This window comes from Podarcis tiliguerta (assembly GCF_965153285.1).
Source record: "Podarcis tiliguerta genome assembly, chromosome: 12".
Classification (NCBI taxonomy): Eukaryota; Metazoa; Chordata; class Lepidosauria; order Squamata; family Lacertidae; genus Podarcis; species Podarcis tiliguerta.
In genome coordinates, this window is record NC_139545.1 from 10,353,296 (window position 1) to 10,374,335 (window position 21,040).

General features: G+C 43.6%; 1 protein-coding gene across 2 annotated transcripts in view; it reads left to right on the plus strand.

Moving 5' to 3' along the window:
* The window catches only part of DCLK3 (doublecortin like kinase 3), a 31,269-nt gene extending 11,687 nt beyond the window's left edge, over nucleotides 1-19,582 (plus strand). Inside the window, exons 1-5 of one of the 2 annotated variants that reach the window (XM_083404835.1) lie at nucleotides 669-696; nucleotides 6,496-8,375; nucleotides 13,136-13,268; nucleotides 15,010-15,177; nucleotides 16,067-19,582. In XM_083404835.1, coding sequence (XP_083260961.1) covers nucleotides 684-696; nucleotides 6,496-8,375; nucleotides 13,136-13,268; nucleotides 15,010-15,177; nucleotides 16,067-16,263 — 2,391 coding nt within the window. In that variant the 5' untranslated portion in view covers nucleotides 669-683 and the 3' untranslated portion in view covers nucleotides 16,264-19,582. Of the gene's footprint in view, nucleotides 1-668; nucleotides 697-6,495; nucleotides 8,376-13,135; nucleotides 13,269-15,009; nucleotides 15,178-16,066 lie in introns of those variants that run through there. The other variant, XM_083404836.1, reaches the window with a different exon arrangement.
* The last annotated feature ends 1,458 nt before the right edge of the window (nucleotides 19,583-21,040 follow it).

The window sequence follows — 21,040 nt, forward strand, 5'->3', positions numbered from 1 at the left end:
AGGACACATGATAAAAGAGCAGAGGAGGTATATTCCCTGAACTATAGAGTCTTGTGAGTAGAGTTGTCTTTAAAGAACCAGGTTTTCAGATTAGAAGTTTAATAATATTTCAGATTAGTGTTGCACATGGGTGTGTGTGCGTCCGTGTGTGTGTTGAAAGGTTTAAATATTGGCTTATTTCTAGCATTTGTAACATTCAGTTATGCTTTCCTGTTTCAGTAATAACATAAAATGTAAATGTAGTCTAGACTTTATTGCAGACCGAGGAGATGTCTGCTGAAATATACAGGACAGAGAGGAAGGCTAAAGATGGGATTTTGCTCTGCAGCATCAGCCATGTGGCAAATTGGTACATCTGCATTTGCCCTTGGGCAGCCTTAACCACAGTTAGAGCAGATGCGCTTCCACCTTCTGCTTTAATCACAGTTAAGGAAGTGGATGCAACTCTCTGGTCTGCTGCGGTTTCTTAAATTTGATTGACACCCAGCATTAAATTGGTACAGAGCTACAAGAGACAAGACTGAAGCAGTGAATTGAACTGTTTTGGCAGGTTCAGGTTACAATGAACTCTTCTTCAGACAGGAGTTAGTCTCAGGTTATACTAGCAACCTCTCAAGCTCTCAACACAGATGGTTTCCCTCTCCTTCCAGACCCTGGACAAATCTGGATTTATCCATTGCAGAATGGTTAGCTTAGGTAAGTAAATACATGCAGGGAAGTCTCTATCTTAAATTGGATCTTGGAAAACTGTGGGTTAGGTGGGAAGCCCCACATTGCGTGAAATCTTGATGTCTTGGTTGTGTTCACAAGCCACCGCAAAGCCAGTTGTACTAATTCTGTATCTGCATACTAAATAGGGCATTCTTAGATGGATAAAAGTATATTTGAGCTCTCAGATTTGCTCCTGTGTGCATTTCCCTCCATTTTAATAATTTTATATTAAATTTAAAAATTTAAAACCTTAATTTCTGCTTCCTTAAATCCCTCATTGCTGGCTTTTATTTCTGCTTGCTGACCTGGGGTAAGAAGGCAGGATTCCATTTCCAAGGTGCCGGTAAACAATGCCAGTGTGAAATTCACGTGCTGTAAAAGGATGCCTGTGGTCACATTTTGTTTCCATCTGACTAATTCAATACACTTGCTGTGTAGTGCCCTGCCTTCTTTGCTCCCCCTTTCTGTACAGTCTCGTGCACGCACAGTGTACATTGGCCTTGCAAGTTGCCGTTGTGAATAATTTACTTTAAGGAACAAGAGATCGAAGCCAATACAGTTCTAAAAGACTCAAGTTACACCTTACAGATAATGGCTACTTGCGCATTGCAAACCTGTGTACGTTTACGCAAGGGAGCCATGTCGTACAAAGGGCTGTTCTGAACTGTGCTCAGCTGAGGCATACATATGCCAGTGTGTCCTTCCTTTAGCCTGCTTTTACACATACTTGTATGCAGTGATTTGAGGGTCTGTCACAGTGCATACCTTTGTGTACTATAATTTTAGTATCGTTGGGATTAAATGCACTGACTTTAGTTGGGGAAGGGGCAAGAATCAAAGGCAGTTGCAATTTAGTCATCAGCCTCGTAAATTAGCCGATGAAAGGTCTTTTGCATGATAATGAAATAAATAATGGATCACTGGTGACATAAATTCAAACGTAGTTTTTGGTAGCTATGGTCTTTCAAAGGCCTTCTGCATAATAAGAATGTGTTTTGAAGGGTTTTTCTACTTGAGAAACTATTAGTAATAGAAATTCCCCCTCCCCACCTCTGAATCTAACAAAGCCTCTCTTCCCCTGACCCCACCTTCAATGAATTGGAGCAGGAATATAAAGGACTGGCTTCACTGTTTTAAAAACAAAATGGCATGTCGGGCTCAAAATAGTTATCCTTGTGCCCCAGCACATGTGCTGGGTTCCACCCAACTTTTGGGGGGCTTGTTGCACATGTGTGATGTCATGCATTGGAAGGGGGACCAGCAGGGTCCATTGTGGCCACAGGAAGGCCCGATGGGAACTGCTTGGAGGGCCTACCGCAGCTATGCGGGACCTGCCCCCCCCCGCTTGAATTTTTTGGGGTGCCTCGGCCTCCCCGGTCCCCCCAATGGCACCCCAGTACCTGGTAGAATTTTTGCGTGTATTTGAGCAGGAGTCTCAAGTGGTTCAGATAAGTCATGAAGGCAATGCCCAGAGTGTCTTCCTGTTTGTAAGGCTTCCTCTGTCTGTTGGGTATGTCTTTCAAACTTTTTATACTCTTTGTGAGAAACGTTGGCAAGCCTAGGTGAACTGGTATTTTTGGCCTAAATATAAGGCCCTCTTTGGGACCTTTTAACATACATACAATGAACACGCAGGATGAAGAAGCTTCACCCCTAAGACTGTACATTCGGACTTCTCTGCGTACAGTGGTACCTCGGGTTGCATACGCTTCAGGTTACATACGCTTCAGGTTACAGACTCTGCTAACCCAGAAATAGTGCTTCAGGTTAAGAACTTTGCTTCAGGATAAGAACAGAAATCGTGTTCTGGCAGCACAGCAGGAGCAGGAGGCCCCATTAGCTAAAGTGGTGCTTCAGGTTAAGAACAGTTTCAGGTTAAGAACAGACCTCCAGAACGAACTAAGTACTTAACCCAAGGTACCACTGTATTAGAAAATATTGTGCACCCAATATAGTTTGGCATATCACTTTCTTCCAGGGCAAAGAGATTGTTCACTCAAAGTTGTTCACTCAAAGCCAGATGGTCTCCCTTTGACAATATAATTCTGCCTATGTCTTACTCAGAAGTGAGTCCCGTGAATTTCCATGTGTCTTATTTGAAGGCAAGTGGGGACAGTCTTGCAGCCTGAACAGCACAGCAGGAGCAGGAGGCCCCATTAGCTAAAGTGGTGCTTCAGGTTAAGAACAGTTTCAGGTTAAGTACGGACCTCCGGAACGAATTAAGTACTTAACCCGAGGTACCACTGTAATTGGGAACTTGGTGAAAGTCAGAGCTCCCAATTGTGTATAGAGGTCCCTACTTGCATTGACTTGTGTGCTCACAGGTTCTCTTCAGATTTTTAAATTTACATGCTTAGGTGTGAGGTGGAGTCTTGCTGCCACATTCCTCTTCTCCAGCCCATGCACTTTTGTTCAGACTACACTGAAAATCTGAGGAGGGTTCATGTATTGACTTAGCACATATTAAAGTTGGGGTATGTAATTCAAATAACGGGTGTTATGCCTAGACTGTGAGGGATAAAGTATTCCTCCTTTGAGAACCATGTTCACGAGTTCTTAGGTTTTTTGCATGTATCCCCCTCAACAAAAAACATATACAGTACACTAACAAATTTCGTTTGGGAAGAGAAGCCAAATTCTGCAGCTAATGTAAAACGCACACATGGATTTGCTTGAATTTTCTGATTTTGCATCATCTATTCCATAGGTTTTGCTGCTTGACACCATTTATTCTTTTAGTCATATGTAGGGGCAATGATTTATGAGAGACAGTAAAACCTCACCCTCCCTGTAGAGCAGTGTGTTCAACAACTTACATTCAAATAATTTATTTATTAAACCAGTCAATGTATCTCTCAAGCAAAGTTACACAGACTTCCCTGGCTTCAAACGTCTCCAGGCATTACAGAAACACTCTCAGATATATCTTTACAAACAAAGAGGCTACTGGTTTTTGTGTGTGTGCTATTGTGAAAATGTAGCATTACCCACATGGGCAATGTTCTTAAACCTTTGTCCTTAGCCCTTTTAAATGGGAGTGTGTTCTGATCAGGACTAATACTGACATACAGCTGGGTTCATAATATTTTGCATGTGTCCCAGTTCTCCAAATGATGAGAACTCAAGGGGCACAGTGTACGCAGGTCCTATTCCCTTGGAACGAGGTCACTGGAGGAGACTTGCTAGTGTTTGTGTTGGTGATTTATATACACATATATATACAGGCTGAGCATAGGGGAATATATACCACTTAACACAAGCAAGTGCCCTAAATTCACTGCTCCCTCTTCAAATTCTGAGTGAAACCACAAGCTCCTGTAGGATCATTGCATAAAACAGTCCACCTTTTTCTGTATGTCTTCTCTCAGCTTAATTTAAACTTCTTCTTTCAAGCAGACACTGAGTTTGCACATTCTACAGCCAATTTCCAAATTGCTCTCCCCGCCAGAAGGGTCTCCAACAAGTCTCTTGTAAAAGGCAAAGGTAAAGGGACCCCTGACCATTAGGTCCCACGTCCCTAAGTCTCTTGTGCTTGGCCACTTTTTTTTTACATAACAAACGAAGACCTGTTTGGCAGGTTTGACCAATTACATAGTCCTTCACAGCATCAATTTTTAGAATTTACATTTTTAATATACTGAAACAAGAGGTTTGGGGACCCTCAGTTGGCAATCACAATTTAACAGAACACCTTTTATGCAACCTTATGTAAATATATCATATACAGTGGTACCTCGGGTTAAGAACTTAATTCATTCTGGAGGTCCATTCTTAACCTGAAACTGTTCTTAACCTGAGGCACCACTTTACCTAATGGGGCCTCCTGCTGCCGCCACACCGCCACCACACAATTTCTGTTCTCATCCTGAAGCAAAGTTCTTAACACGAGGTACTATTTCTGGGTTAGCAGAGTTTGTAACCTGAAGTGTCTGTAACCTGAAGCGTCTGTAACCCGAAGTACCACTGTATAAGAATTTCCCTTCCTGGTTCCATTTTTGAAAAGTTACTTTCTCGTATGGAGCTAGGGTAGTCATAGTCTCTGATCACTGTGCAATTGAAGAGGATGATTGTTTTTTCCAGTGCCGGAATGCTTATCCACCATAGTGGCCTTTTGTCCCTCCATCAGGTTCCATAGGTTTGGAATATAATTTCACAAGATATTGATGTCCTCGAACCTCAGATATTTGTCTGAGATATATTAAAATGGCTGACAGTCTCTGCCCCAAAGTCTGTAATTTTAGGGCAGGACCACATGTGATCTCTAAGTGGGTAGCACATGGGCAACATTGCCTGTGCTTCATATCTTTTTGGGAAAGCCATTGTGGGGTTTGGTAAGCTCTGAATATGACTCTTCGCTGCATAAGGCCCAGCCTGATACCCAGAGAGATCAATCTCATGGATGCTAGCATTGCTTTCCAGGTGCCTGATATTCCATTTGACCAATCGTCTCTCTTTTCATTGAGGTCAAGCTGTCTTGTCCATTAAGGTTCAATGTAAAGATGTTATTGACTTAGGACGTTGTCAAAGGTTATTAAGGACTGGGGTTTCAGAGGCACTCGGTGCTTCCAGCTCAAATAATGGGTGTTTCAGTTGTATATGTAGCTAGCCTGTTGACTGTTGGAGGGCAAGAGTTTCCACTAGATTAGGAAAGGAGAGAAATGACTGGAAGCAATCAGTTGGTCCAGGTTCAGGTCCTAACTTTACAACTATAGTATCTCTGGAGTTGGAAGAACTACTCTATATGCTTATAGCCGGGGCTTTTTTTAGCCAGAACTTGCTGAAACTCAGTTCCGGCCCCTCTCAGGTAGGTGCCATTGCCATTATAAAAGAACAAGGGATTTCCAGCACCTCTTTTTCTAGAAAAATAGCACTTTTATAAATCATAGGCCAGAATGACTAAGTTGTATTTTTATTGCAGCACCAAAGTCATGCTGTGGTAGAAAAATGGCTTTATCACTTTTCTTTGCGTTGTTTCCATAGAGGGGATTGTGATATTTGCAGTGACCTTGTCTGTAAGAACTTCTGAGTTAGAGATGACATTCTTTGAAATCCAAAAACATGCTGGTTTCTATTTTAGAAGAGTTTGAATTCCCTTCCTGCCTTTTATTTTGGGAGCGGATGCTTTGTTTGAATTGACTCCTTTTCTTGGGAGAAATATCTTTTCTATATTGATGTAGGCTGCTGGGGAAAAATCAGCAGGTCTCGAGGGCTGCCTCCCACCAATAGCCTTAAAAAGTAGAACAGGGTACTGAAATGTGTGTTTACTTGTTTTGTTTCCCTAAACTTCCAATTGCCGTGTTGTGGCCACTGGGTTTTAACTTACAAGTGTTCCAAAAGTCCTCCGTGGACAACTTTTGTTTGTTCAGATCCATGGTACTTGGTTTTATAGTGTGTTTTTCTCCACCGGAAAATATTCCAATGACAGTTAGCCAAAAAACCCACCAAGCTCAACATGGCACAAACACTTGGAAATAGACTTTAAATTCACACCGTTGGCTTTCTAATACATATTTTGGATCTCTCTGTGCCATTCAAATGCCTCACAGTCTATTTTGGGTGCGAGACAACACATGTCAATATCTCCCTTGAAAATTGGGGTTCCAAACTGGGCAAACGTATTCCTGATATAAAGGGACATGTTAAGTGATATGAATATGCTAATAGGGATCAGTGAACAGTTAGCAGTCTTAGAGTTTGTGTATTAGGCCCACCCAACTTGCAGAAAATGTTCGCTAGAAGTTCATGGGGAACAAAAGTTGAACAGCTTTCTTTTTTTTTTTGCAGAACCTCGAGGATTTTTTGACCACTCTTTAAACTGCATAACGGAGAGAAGACTACAAGGCACTTGCCCACCAATTGGCCGTGGAAGTTTTGGGAAGCCGTTCTTTGGTACAAACTGTTTCAGCTCCCCGTTTATTAATTCCCGGACTGGTTTCCACACAATTCATTCCGAGAACAGCCCAGTGAAGCCGAGGATTGTCACTGTCGTAAAACCTTGTGGGCACACAGTGAGGAAGATAACGCTGCTCCTAAATCGCCGATCTGTCCAGACATTTGAACAACTGATCGCTGACATCTCAGAAGCCCTTGGGTTTCCACGCTGGAAGAATGACCGCGTGAGAAAACTGTATAATTTGAAGGGAAGGGAAATCCGAAGCGTTTCTGACTTCTTTAGAGAAGGCGATGCCTTTATAGCTATGGGAAAGGAACAGCTAACCCCGAAGAACCTGGAGGCTGCTATCCAAGAGCTTTTCCCTGACAACCCCTATGCACCCCGCACCGGAACCACACAAAACTGGGAACAAACTCAGAAACCCAAAAACAGGCTGTATGAAAAGTCTTCCAAACTGGAAAAGAGCCTTGAGCCCATAGCTGCCAAGAACTGTCTGGATGCCATATCTCCTAAACTAATTAATAGGCATGAAGTGAAAGTTCAGACCAAGGTCAGGCAAGAGGAGAAGGTGAGGACCAAAAAGAGGTGGGTCAGAGATAACTGGAATGAAGAGCAAGATGCAAAGCCATCTAGAAAAGCGAGAGAATGCGAGAGATATTTTAATCAAGAGAAATGCCTTGAAAGTGAAGCAGAAAAGAGTTCGGACATGATGGTGAGGTGTGAAAAGTGCCAAAGAGAAAGGGAACTCAGGCAAAAATTGCAGAAGGAAAGACAGGCTGATCTTCCATTTGAGAGCAGGGACTTGAGTATGAGAACGTGTCAGAGATATCATGTAGAAAGGCCAGTGAAATTGAGAAATTGCAGGAAATTGTCAGAAAGCTCCGCGGAAGAGGGCAAAATTACATGGAACGATGCTGCTTGTCAAAGTACCTGGACAGCCCCTCTCAGCCACGCCAAAAAAGACTCGGAGAAGCAAAAAAGGAGCGTTGACAGAGAGCAAACTCTGGAAAGCCATAAGAATCATGATGAAGAACTGGGAAAGATGAAACCCATTGAAAGTCAGCGTACCATAGTAGGAGATGCCTATGAATTGAAGAAGGAGCACCGGAAATGTTCTAGGGTGAACCAAAGCTGTTGGTTGATCAAGGGTTCTCGGACAGATACTGAAAAGCCATTGAAGATTCAGGGGAATAGGGAAGAGGTACGGAAACCGAAGGAGGAAGCTAATGGAGGAGAAGACAAAGCAGGTCATAGTGAGGGTGAACTGATTAGGCATGAAAAGGAGGAAGAACATAAAGTCATCAAAGAGATTAACAAGACGCGTAGGGCCAGTGACGCGAAGCTGAGACATGATGTCTCAAGCAGAGCAGATGTGGAGAAGAGCTATGAGATTGGCAGAACCATTGGAGACGGGAACTTTGCTGTTGTGATGGAGTGTCATCACCGCAGCACTAATCAGAACTATGCTATGAAAATCATCGATAAGTCCAAGCTGAAAGGGAAGGAAGACATGCTTGAAAATGAAATACTGATCATAAGGAGCCTTTCCCATCCAAACATTGTCAGTTTGATTGAAGTATTTGAAACCAATGCAGAAATATACTTAATCTTGGAGTACGTTCCCGGTGGGGACCTGTTTGATGCCATAATCGAGAGTGTGAAATTCACAGAACGTGATGCTGCTCTCATGATAACTGATCTGTGCGAAGCTCTCGTCTATATTCACGGCAAGAACATTGTCCACAGAGATCTTAAGCCAGAAAATCTTCTGGTAAGTATTGGGAAATGTGCTGGGAGGGGGGCGGGGCGGTGTCTATGGGGTTGTTGTTTTTATTTTGATTATATATTTTGTGGTATTATATTCTGATTTAGTTCTGTGAACCGCCCTGAGACCTCTGGGTCTAGGGTGGTATATAAATTCAATCAAGCAATCAATAATAATAATAATACAACCGAGGGGTTGTACTTGTTGGGTATGCTCTTTTTGGACAAAAATACTAATTTTCAGGAAATGGATATACACTGTAGGGTGTGAACGTTAGGATGCTATTTCTGGAATGAGAGCCGCAGAATAACTTCTAATATCCTTGCTTGGGACACAACTGACACCATTTTGCACTCAGAGTTGTACGTTGATGGTACTAAAAATGCAATGTGCAGTGCTTATAAACCACCCTTGCAAATAAGTCCACAAAAACTACTATCCCACAAAACCCTTACTGGCCTGCCTATCCATGCTTCTGTTGCTAATTAGTGTCAGCTATAGTGACACCTTGAAAATTAACAATAATCAACCCTCTTTCAGTATACAAAACCTCCTCTGTGCCCTCTCATTGGTAGGTAACTTGTACCTTTCTCTGTTAGTCAGGCAAGTTATTACAAGCTTGCTATAAATACCTGTTTGATATGGGTATATGCTGCATGGAGCTTCTGACCAGCTGTGGTTCTCTCTAGTTTGTGCACATATGGAGAGATTCTTAAGTCTTCAGGCCCTATAATGTGAAGACTCCCTCAGAGCACATTATTCTAGGTCTTGCCTAGCTATACTAGATGCTGGGGGTACAGTTTTTGTTTGTTACCATATTACATATACCGTGTTTTTCGCTCTGTAAGACGCACCAGACCACAAGACACACCTAGTTTTTGGAGAAGGAAAACAAGAAAAAAAATATTCTGAATCCCAGAAGCCAGAACAGCAAGAGGGATCGCTGCGCAGTGAAAGCAGCAATCCCTCTTGCTGTTCTGGCTTCTGGGATAGCTGCGCAGCCTGCATTCACTCCATAAGACGCACACACATTTCCCCTTACTTTTTAGGAGGGAAAAAGTGAGTCTTACAGAGCAAAAAATACGGTATTTGTGTTCTTATATTGTAAATCACCCTGCCATCCTCTGATGAAGGGCAACATAGAAATTTAAAGAACAACAACATCAACAACAACGATTTTATTGTTTGTACCTTGCCCATCTAACTGGGTTGCCCGGTCACTCTGGGCGGCTTCCAACATACAGTAGAACCTCTACTTGCATAGAACCTCTACTTACGGCTGTCTCTACTTGGGCCCGATCCAAGTCGTGAACTGTGGCAAACCCGGAAGTAAATACCAGGTTTGCCGCGATACACGCACGCGCAGAAACAGCTGCCGCCATCTGCTCAGGCGCATAACGGCGCTTCTACCAGCGACCCATTTCACCTAAAGGACGAGCCGCTGGAACAGATTATGGTGGTAAGTAGAGGTTCCACTGTATATAGAAACATAAAACATACATTAAAAAGCTTCCCTCTACAGGGCTGCCATCAGATGTCTTCCAAAAGTTATGCAGTTATTCATCTCCTTGACATCTGATGGGTGGGCGTTCCACAAGGTGGGTGCCACTACTCAGAAGGCCCTTCTTGCAGTGAGGGAACCACTAGAAGGCCCTTGGTGGTGTTTAAAGGTTTAACTTAAAGGTAAATAGGCACATTAAACAGCTTTTGTGTGGCTCCCTGGCTTTGCTTTTGTTCTTTAACGAAAAATCCACAGGTTTCATAAGAGAATAGCTCGTTCTTGCAAGGAAAAATATACTGACTAGAACAGATACCTTATGTACTGGTACCTCATTTGTTTTTGTCTCTTTCTTTTTAGTCTGTGATACTGAAGTTCAGTGATTACATCTCTTTTCCTCCCACATATCTCCTCTCAAACTCGCAGCCGTACTTCTTCTTCCACCCCCTTTCTCTGAGATTGATTTTCTGTACCCAGGCTTGAAAATTCAAGGAAGCTAAAACAATAAATAGCAGATTTATAGCCTCCCTCGGACAGAAAACCTTCCTAGCGAACCAGAAACCTGAACGTCCCATATCCAAAACACATACTTGATGCATCTGAGTTAAGAAGTGTTGATTTAACTGTTTGTTGTGACAGGAGACAGAGCAGGCAGATTCTGGTAGTCTCCAGCTCTCGTCTAGGCTGGCTTCTCCCTCCCCTCTGCTGAAAACAGCCACATAGGTAAATTGAGGTGGTGGGGCCTTTCTAGTGATTAGCAGCGAAGATGGATGTGCGGTTGGCGACCAGGAAAAGGAAGACAGGAGGCAAGGACCACCACCAGCAGCCTGCCTCATCCCAGAAAAAGCACCCTTGGTGTAGAACTGGGAAGGCCTAGGTATTTGAAGTCCATCCGTGATGGGAGTGGGCATGGATATGTGGGTAGATGGGCAGAGGTTGACAAGTGGAACCAGTTGTTTCTGATGAGGCATTTGCCTGTAGTTCTTCTCTCCGTTATATGAATATATTTGCTAGTTAAAGTCCCTCCTTCCGTCTAGATTGCCTGATTCTTCCTTTGAATTTGAATCACCCGACACCACCTGATTAATAATCGTTCTGATAATGCTTTTGCATAGCATTTCAGCCCCTTGCCCACGCAAAATTGTGCAAAAGAGAATGCAAAGGATGAAACACATTGCCAGTTATAGAATCATAGAAATGTAGAGTTGGAAGGGAACCCTGAGGGTCGTCTAGACCCACCCCCTGCAATGCAGGAAATTCAACTAAATTCATCCAGGACAGATGGCCACCTCTGCTTAAAATCCTCCAAGGAAGGAGAATCCACCACCTTCCACACTTGAGATTAATTTGCATTACATAAGCACACTTCAGCTTCTTTGACAATAGCAAGCTTGGAAATGGAGATTACACCTAGGTGCTAATAAAAGCTTAAGCGGTTATAGAGAAAAGAATACAGTGGTACCTCAGGTTAAGAACTTAATTCGTTCTGGAGGTCTGTTCTTAACCTGAAACTGTTCTTAACCTGAAGCACCACTTTAGCTAATGGGGCCTCCTGCCGCCGCCGCGCCACCGGAGCATGATTTCTGTTCTCATCCTGAAGCAAAGTTCTTAACCCGAGGTACTATTTCTGAGTCTGTAACCTGAAGCGTATGTAACCTGAAGCGTTTGTAACCCGAGGTACCACTGTATTGACAAGGCTTTGTGCTGTTCCATTGGTTTTATGCAGGCCTGGGAATATAGAGGGAGTCTAGTTCCTGCAAATGTTTTGAAATAATAATGTAGTATTGCCATCTTGTGTTGTAAAGAGATACAGCATAGAGAAATGCAAAGATTTGAAGTGTGCAGCCGTGGGCACTTGTTCTTTCCCTGAAATCACTAGTGACCTGCTAACCAGGTTACTGTAAAGACTTGCACATAAATTCATACTGTAATTTGGAATATAATTCTGTCATTTGAGATATAGTTATGATATAAGTAAAAAAACCTGCTCCTTTTCCCTTATGGGATACCCAAGAGCCCATATAGAGTCCTTTTGTAGGTTCTCTATCGGTAGGAGAAAATAACACAAGACCAACCAGAGAATATTGAGAAGCAAAGCAGCTAGTAAGCCTGATCTTTATTAACTGTTGCAACAGGGTGATCCCCCACGCACAGGAGAGAGGAGGAGGAACCCCAAGCCATGCGCACAAGCCCTTATATAGACATTTTTAATTGCCTGCCCTGGAGTCCAACACCACCCCCAGAAACATCATCCATCCATCCATCACAGAAGGGGGGTAGCCCAAGACCCCCCGATACATCATACCTACATCACAGAAAAGGCGGTCTACAACAGAAATCTGAGTGCATTGTTTATCTACTGTCTGGCAAGTTACCTGATTGCATTATCTGGGTTTTGGCCACTCTTTTGTTACTCAGTTCTGAATCCAGGTCACAGGCTCACACCCTATTCATATCTTAAATGTGCCCTTAAGACAGGATTTGTGAAAGAGACAATGGGGAGATTTCCCATTTCCTTCGACCTTGCAGAGAAATATTTGAGGTCATTTTGGGAGAGAGAAAATGGTTTCAGGACTTTTCTGTGGGTTTCAGACAGGTGGTTTACATATTTGTGTTTGCTTAGTACATTTATGAATATCTATTTTATATATAAGATGTTAAAATTCTCATAACAGTTACAAGGGCCTACCTTGTACAAATGATTCATCTAGCAGCTCATTATAGCCTACTCTGACTGAAATTAATCTCCACAGAATCCTAGGGAGATGTTCTCTCCAATATGCTTTTTATCTGGAGTCCAGAGACTGAATCTGGGACCTTTTCATATACAAAGCTTTCCTATGTAGGACTAAGCTATGATCATTGCTCCAGAACACTGTCCAAGGTATTAAAACCCCCGCTTGGAAAGGCCTGATGAAGTATAGTCGCTTACTTAAACTACAGGGTCAGTGTTAATAATAATAATAATAATAATAATAATAATAATAATAATAAATGGGCAGGGGGGAATCGTATCTGTGGACTTTTTGTGAACCAGCAAAGATATTTATAACCACTTCATGACATCGCAGTATGTGGCAAGGCAAAACTCACAAGTGACAGCTAGCTATATATGATGTGCTTTTTCCCACCTGCATGTCATGTAGAAATAAATGTTGCTCTTCATTTGGAATGCCCGTGTTAAGTTTGTGTTAAGGCGAAAGTTATTTGTTTTCTTATATTCTTAAGGTGCAGCTTGTTCTGAATTTTTTTTTCCGTTTCTGCACAGGTCCAGCGTAATCCAGACAAAACTACCACATTGAAACTAGCCGATTTTGGCCTTGCAAAACAGGTGACCAAACCCATATTCACCGTGTGTGGAACTCCAACTTACGTTGCTCCTGAAATACTGGCTGAGACTGGTGAATATAAAGTTTAACTCTTTTAATATGCTCCAAGCAACCTAGTGCATTGTCCTATGATTCAAATACTTGTTAGAGGCAGTATTGAACAAGAAATATATTTTTTCCCCCAGCAGTTTGCTGTCTTCTGGATGAGAGCTTGTACAGGGCAGATAAACATGCTCTAGGATATTGGGATCACCACTAACTTCTTTTTACCTTTTTATGTATCCCAGTTCTCCATATTCAGATCCTTAATACTGTTAGATTTGATGGGCAGGCCATGCTGGGTTTCTTTTGAAAATCTGTTTGAAAACCACTGCTCTGTAAGCTGTAGGGCAATCTTCCCTCTTGGCTTTGTAGTATGAAAGCTTAGGTTGTGATGTTCTAAGAAAGGGTAGAAACCTGAAGCAGGTCATACCTTTCTTGCTTTCTAGCAAAGTCCAGGGTGGATTGCATCTTGGAAGAATGCAGTCACTGGATTCCCCCCCCCCCCCTTTCCGGGGAAGTGACAGCACACCCTGACTGCTCCATCATCCTAATGTGATTTGGAAAAAAGAGAGCTTAAAAAACTGCTGCTTATTCTTACGATGATTCCCTGCACATCCTATTTCTTTGCTAAAGGTGGTGTTGGTATTAGTGAATCTTTCAATATAGCACCAGCAGATTGTTTGCACACAATTTTTGTGCATGTTTACTTATAGAACAGGTCATTGTGTGGTGTGGTGGTGTAGTGGTTAAGAGCGGTGGACTCGTAAACTGGTGAACCGGGTTCGCGTCCCCGCTCCTCCACATGCAGCTGCTGGGTGACCTTGGGCTAAGTCACACTTCTCTGAAGTCTCTCAGCCTCACTCACCTCACAGAGTGTTTGTTGTGGGGGATTGCTAGCCGCTCTGAGACTCCTTCGGGTAGTGATAAAGTGGGATATCAAGTCCAAACTCCTCCTCTTCTTCTTATTGGTGCTGTCCCGGGAATGGGAGTTGATAGAAAAGCTAGAGAAAGTTTAATGGGGATTCCCAAGCTTAAAAAGATTAAGACACACACAGACTGCACTACTATTGTCAGGATGCTGTCATCGGCTCCCGGCTGGTTGGCCAGGAAAGTATAAAGACAATAAAAGTTTCTTACCGTCCTTTTTTACTTCAGTCTTTACAGAGAGAGGCTATAGAACCCAGCCTCTTGGATAAAAACCCAGCCTCTTGGATAATGGCGTTGTCCTGAGTGAATCTCCACCCCCCGTCTCTCCCTCTTCCTCATTTGTCATCATCATCACTGCCTCTACGGGTGCTGCTACGTGCCCTCTGTCTTTGAGCTCTTTGCTCTCCTACTTTCAAGGCTTGCCAGGTTCTGGGAGATGGAGGGTCTGGAATGCTTTCGAATGACAACGTGCCAGCCAGGTGTTGCTCTGGCTCTCCCATGATTGCCCAGCTTTCCCCCTCATCTGCCTCTGAGCTGCCACCTCCCTCAAACCCCTGTTGTAAATCTATACTGTCTTCCTCTTCCTCCTCCCTGGAAGGGTCATTCCTCCTCTGCCCAGTCCCTGACAACTGTGCACCCTTACATTTGAGTAAGTCCCATTGAAGACCAATGTAGCTTACGTCTAACTAGGCATGTATGTGCACAGTGTAATCTCTCTGCCATTTGAAATGAAATTTTTCATTTTACTCCAATATTTCGTTTACATTTTTTAATGAAAGCGGCTGTTCCTTATAAACTAGTTGCATATGTTAAAGATTCTGGATTTATCTTTCTGCTCCCATAGGCTATGGACTAGAAGTGGACATGTGGGCCACTGGCATTATACTCTATATTTTGCTTTGTGGATTCCCCCCCTTCCGGAGTCATGAAAGAGATCAAGAGGAGCTGTTTCGAATCATACAACTTGGGCATTATGAATTCCTCTCACCATACTGGGACAACATTTCGGCTGGTAAGTTTCCTAAAAGCAGACTGGGGAGTTGATAGCCAGGACTGTGTGTGTTGGAGAGTTCTGTGATTTATGTTGTTGGCCTCCGTCTTTCTCGAGAAGTGCAGAATTTAGTTTCATTGGTCTTTTTGGCACATACCATTAAACTTTAGCGTTATGAGTTTGGTTAGATCTGATAAGAAAATGCTGTATTTAAAATTGCCTCGAGAACTACTCTTAACATTGCCATGGGCAGCAAAAGCCTCTCCTATGATCTGCCTGCAAGTCTGGTAGAGTTTGAAGCCACCGTATCTGTTGAATATTTTGATGAATTAGACCAGGCATCCCCAAGCTCGGCCCTCCAGCTGTTTTGGGACGACAACTCCCATCATCCCTGACCACTGGTCCTGTTAGCTAGCTAGGGATAATGGGAGTTGTCGTCCCAAAACATCTGGAGGGCCGAGTTTGGGGATGCCTGAATTAGACCTACTGGTCTCCACCCCCATCATTCTGCCCGGACACTGAGGTCCAGTGCCGAGGGCCTTCTGGCTGTTTCCCTCACTACAAGAAGCAAAGCTACAGGGAACCAGGCAGAGGGCCTTCTTGGTAGTGGCGCCCGCCCTGTGGAACGCCCTCCCATCAGATGTCAAAGAGATAAACAACTACCGGTACCTGACATTTAGAAGACATCTAAAGACAGCCCTGTTCATGGAAGTTTTTAATGTGTGACATTTTAATGTATTTTTAATCTTTGTTGTAAGCCACCCAGAGTGGCTGGGGAGACCCAGCCAGATGGGCGGGGTACAAATAATAAATTATTATTATTATAATATACTGACTGTTAACTGTCTCCCCATTTCTCCAGTTTCTTCCAAACAACTCACGCTCACTGCTTTGTTCTTGCCCCCGACAGCTGCAAAGGACCTGATCAGCAGACTCCTTGTGATTGACCCCCAGAAGCGCTACACCGCCCAGCAAGTTCTTCAGCACCTGTGGATCCACACAGCGGGGAAAAACAGCAGCAGGAACCTCCAGAGGGAGGTGACCATCAATCTTGAACGCCACTTTCTGAGCCAGCGCAAGGCTGAAGCTAGCAACAAAGACTCGTAAAAGGTGCACCCAGGTGTACTTAATGAGCCCACTGTAAAAGCACACTTATCATATACTCTTAAGGACTGAGCTCAGGGGAAATCCATTATTCCTGTATGAAGACAAAGCCTGCTGTGCCCCCAAACTGATTGGCTAGTTTCCTGTGATGTTATGTGGCCCACTTCCTTCTTTCTACAGCTGTTTTTTTAAAAAAAATACTTGGGGCAGGAGTGGTGGTGAACAGCCTGTTTGAGCAACCTTGGGAACCCAACCTTGAAATATTTTGGCGGAGGACTGAATTGGCCTTCAGTTTTCTGGTTAGCACATTTGTCACTGGCTCTCCAGATGCAGAAGGAAGCTGGGCTGGTCATAGCTTCATGGTAGAGCATCTACTTTGGACGCAGGAGGTACCAGGTCCAACCCAGAGCATCTCCTGGTAGTCATTGTGTTCAGTACTGAGCTAGCTGCACTGTGGGTCTGACTCCGGTTGAGGCAACTTCTTCAGTTTCTGGCCCATGAAAATGCGATTTTTGTTCTTGTTTTCTTTTTGGTACGTCTGTGTGCACCAAAAGGCTGCCTTAATGTTCATCTAGTTCTCTGAATGCTTCCAACTTCTACACCTGCACCTTTTCTTTGGAGTTAAGACACCACGTCGTGGTGGTGGAGGCATATTTTAAATACAACTCACTTTGAAAATGCTACCTGCAAAGTCCTTGTTGAACTGTTAACTTAAATGGATAATATTGGTTCTGTTTGTAATCCGTCCACATGTTTTAATAAGTTTACATACTGGTCAGGATCCTAAGAACTACTTTTAAGTGTGCATGAGGACTTGTGAATGTGTGTGCCCAATGGCATTTTTTTACCTAAAAGAGTAAATGTTAGTACAGTCGTACCTTGGTTGACGAACGCCTTGCGACTTGAACATTTGGGCTCCCGAACAGCGCAAACCCGGAAGTGACTGTTCTGGTTTGCAAACATTCTTTGGAACCTGAACGGCCAATGTGGCTTCCGATTGGCTGCAGGAGTTTCCTGCAGCCAATCATAAGCCCTGCCTTGCTTTCCAAACACTTTAGAAGTTGAATGGACTTCTGTAATGGATTCCCTTCAACTTCCAAGGTACCACTGTATTTCCTTTTGGAAAGTGTCCTCGATTTACAAAGGCAGCTGGCCTAGGGGCAGTGATAGGGAACCTCCGGCTTTCTGGTCTAGTTAGATCTGCCAGGCTTCAGAGCTTAACCTACCAGGTTTTTTGGAGCAAAACCACGACCACCTTCCCCTGGTCTGATGTTGTATATGATGTCAGGCAAGGGCGAGTTCAAGCAGCAACTACAATAATACCATTGTAGGATGTGGAGTTTTTAGGGAGTCCACTCCCCTGTAACGCAGGAAACTCGGCTAAAGCAGAAGCTATGGCGAAAAGGAAGACAAATAAGGGGAGTGTGCTCTCAATTCTTCCTTTGCAGGGACATTGTTCCTTTGTATCTCTGGCTTGAATTCAAACCAGGCTATAAACGAAGCATTGGGAGCTCATGTAGAGAGCACTCTTAGTTCCTTTCTTTGAAATTCCCTGCCCACCTGTCAGTGACTTGGTTATTAAGGACCCTGCCTTCAGCTAGATCCAGTTTCCCAGGCCTGCCACGGGGCACAATGGGCTGTTTGAGAATCATAAGCAAAAAGCTGCCTTGGAATCTAGAATGAGCTGCGTGTTCTTTGGATCCTGGCTATTGAATTCAGCCTTGGTGTTATATTTTTCTTTGTAGATTTAAAGCATTCGTATCCTTTACTGTTGACGGACTGGGATGGTTCTCCCTGTACGTGTTGTGTATGGGGGAACCTTGTTTCAAGTGTATTTAGATATATATAGATATATATAGATATACACAAATACACACGCATAAAAATATAATATTCTGGGCACGTTAATAGAAAATATGAGAAAAGTTAATAGGATATTGTGCTAATAGGATGTGAATTATTTTCATAGCCTAAGAAATTTTATCCCCTTATAAATAGTGAAGTGTTGGAACATATAAGAACCAGATTCCTTTTCTTTTAGATATGGTATCAAACACAGTCAGTCCACAAATCTATGCTGCAACAGATATTTCTATTTCCAATATTATGCAATTCAAATCTTTAATTTCTCATACTTTCTTTGGAACATCATATTTAAGTTGTTGCTCTGTACAGCCCATGAGAGAAAAAACAATACGAGTATTTCCTGCTTCAACTTTAGCAGTGAGTCTGTCACTTCAACCAGGAAACTTTAAATTCTGAGGTTGCATACATTCCAGCCCCGGGGGTTTGCAACATTAGCATCTAAAGCCACTGGGGCTGCCGGATTCGGTAAAATTGCTGGGAAGTTTGCCATCTGCCCTGCCCTGCTCACTCGCTTCTTTCTCCTTCACGTCAGGCTCCAGCTTCTACCTTTAACTGAATTATGACCAGGGCCAGCCCACCTATGAGGCAAAGGGAAGCAACTGCCTCAGATGGCAGTATCTGCAGGGCAGCAGATGGCTGCAGCATGGTCTTTGGAGGCTGAATCTGATGAATAGAAGTGGCCTCAGTAAATAGGAGATCTCTTCCCACCACTATGGAGGAAATACCAGGGGCTGCCTTCTGGGGTCTGTACCTGCCTGGTGTGATTCAGAGCAGGCCCCTTTCTCCCCCATTAAGGCCTTTGATTCCCACTTTGAGTAAGGTTGAGTTGATTCCCTCGCTTTTCCTCAATACAGATCTTCCCTCCCCCTTTTGTTCCTGATGTAGATATTTATTCCCCGCTTGTTCCCTTGTAGAACTTTGCTCACCTTTACCTCCCAGGTGGGCAGGATGACGCCATTTTGTTTTTCACCTCAGGTGCCAAAATGTATTGAGCCGTCCCTGGTTTTGACTGTCTGTATCCCTGATAATGTTGTGATATGCAGGGAGAAATAAGAAGACTGACCAATCAATCAAATCAATCAATCAATCAATCAAATTGATGTTCACTCTAGAGAAACCAATTTTTCATGTTTCCAGAACAAAGTTCCAATTTCCCCAGCAACTCTGGTTACTACTTACAAAGGAAACAGGTCCACATGGGTAGATTCAGCTAGAGCATGGAAATGGATGGAAATTCATACGGAGCATAGAAGTGGCTGATTGCGACACAACTCATCCAGAGCTTCACCTTTGTTCCTTCTCCATCTTCAGTTTCACGGGGTGGGAGGAATCAAAGCCTGTTGCCAGGTCTCCGCTGCAAATTTGCCAGCACTCTTTTTGTCTCTCTAACTTTTCATCCCTTGTTTTTACTGTTCTAGATTGTAACCCTGAAAAATTAAACAAAAACTCAGGAATATCTTCCTTGGTGGTGTCTGTCTGTTAAACAGTCTTCTCTCTCTCTCTCTTTACGGAATAGCCTCCGGTGGGGAAAGCTCATTTTGGGAACTTTGAGGAAGGATGCTGTGTATAGTAGAGTTGTAAATGCTATGGGTCTTAATCAAGCCAACATGGATTTACCGTATTTTTTGCTCTATAAGACTCACTTTTTCTCTTCTAAAAAGTAAGGGGAAATGTGTGTGCATCTTATGGAGCGAATGCAGGCTGCGCAGCTATCACAGAAGCCAGAACAGCAAGAGGGATTGCTGCCTTCACTGCGCAGCGATCCCTCTTGCTGTTCTGGCTTCTGAGATTCAGAATTTTTTTTTCTTGTTTTCCTCCTCCAAAAGCTAGGTGCGTCTTGTGGTCTGGTGCATCTTATAGAGCGAAAAATACGGTACATTCCTGATTACTTCTAGCAATGGAATTAAAAACATGAATGATAATTAACAGTATAAATACTTTCCACTAGATTTTGATGTTTGAACTTTGAGAATGGGACAGTTCACACTTCTCACAAACAAGCTAGATCAGTGGTTCCCAGGCATTTCTCCCCATGGACCACTTGAAAAATGCTTAGAGGCTTGGCAGACCACTTAATATTTCTTTCCTCTCTGTTGTAGATGCTGTATGGTTTTTAATTGTATTTTTAGAGACACACTGTGGACCAAATGAATCGGGTTTATGGACTACTGGTGATCTGCAGACCACAGTTTGGGAAGCCTGACCTGTAGAGCTAGGCTTGTTCTTCATGTGCCTGACGTAGTCATGTCCAAAATAGAGTACACAGGGAGTTTGCTTTAGTGCATTGAAAAGCGTGTGTGGGTGAATATTCACCCCTCCCTGATTTTAGTTACCTGCTCCATCTTTCCAGGAACTTGCCAGCCCAGCTCAATACTTGTACCAGCTCAACCTAGAAGAAATATGAAGTAATAGTGCCACTGTATTCTGCTCTGGTCAGACCTCACCTGGAGTACTGTGTCCAGTTCTGGGCACCACAGTTCAAGAAGGACACTGACAAACTGGAACGTGTCCAGAGGAGGGCAACCAAAATGGTCAAAGGCCTGGAAACGATGCCTTATGAGGAACGGCTAAGGGAGCTGGGCATGTTTAGCCTGGAGAAGAGGAGGTTAAGGGGTGATATGATAGCCATGTTCAAATATATAAAAGGATGTCACATAGAGGAGGGAGAAAGGTTGTTTTCTGCTGCTCCAGAGAAGCGGACACGGAGCAATGGATCCAAACTACAAGAAAGAAGATTCCACCTAAGTCCCAGCCCACCGCAAGGCCACAGAGCACCCCAACGCCTCCCTGTCGCAGGTGGAGCGCCCCCGGACCCTGGCCTTTGCCCCCCGGCCTCGCCTGGCACCAGGGCACCACCGCATCGACCCCTGGAAGCTGGTCTCCTTTGTCCGGACGCAGGGGGGGGCCCTCCTCT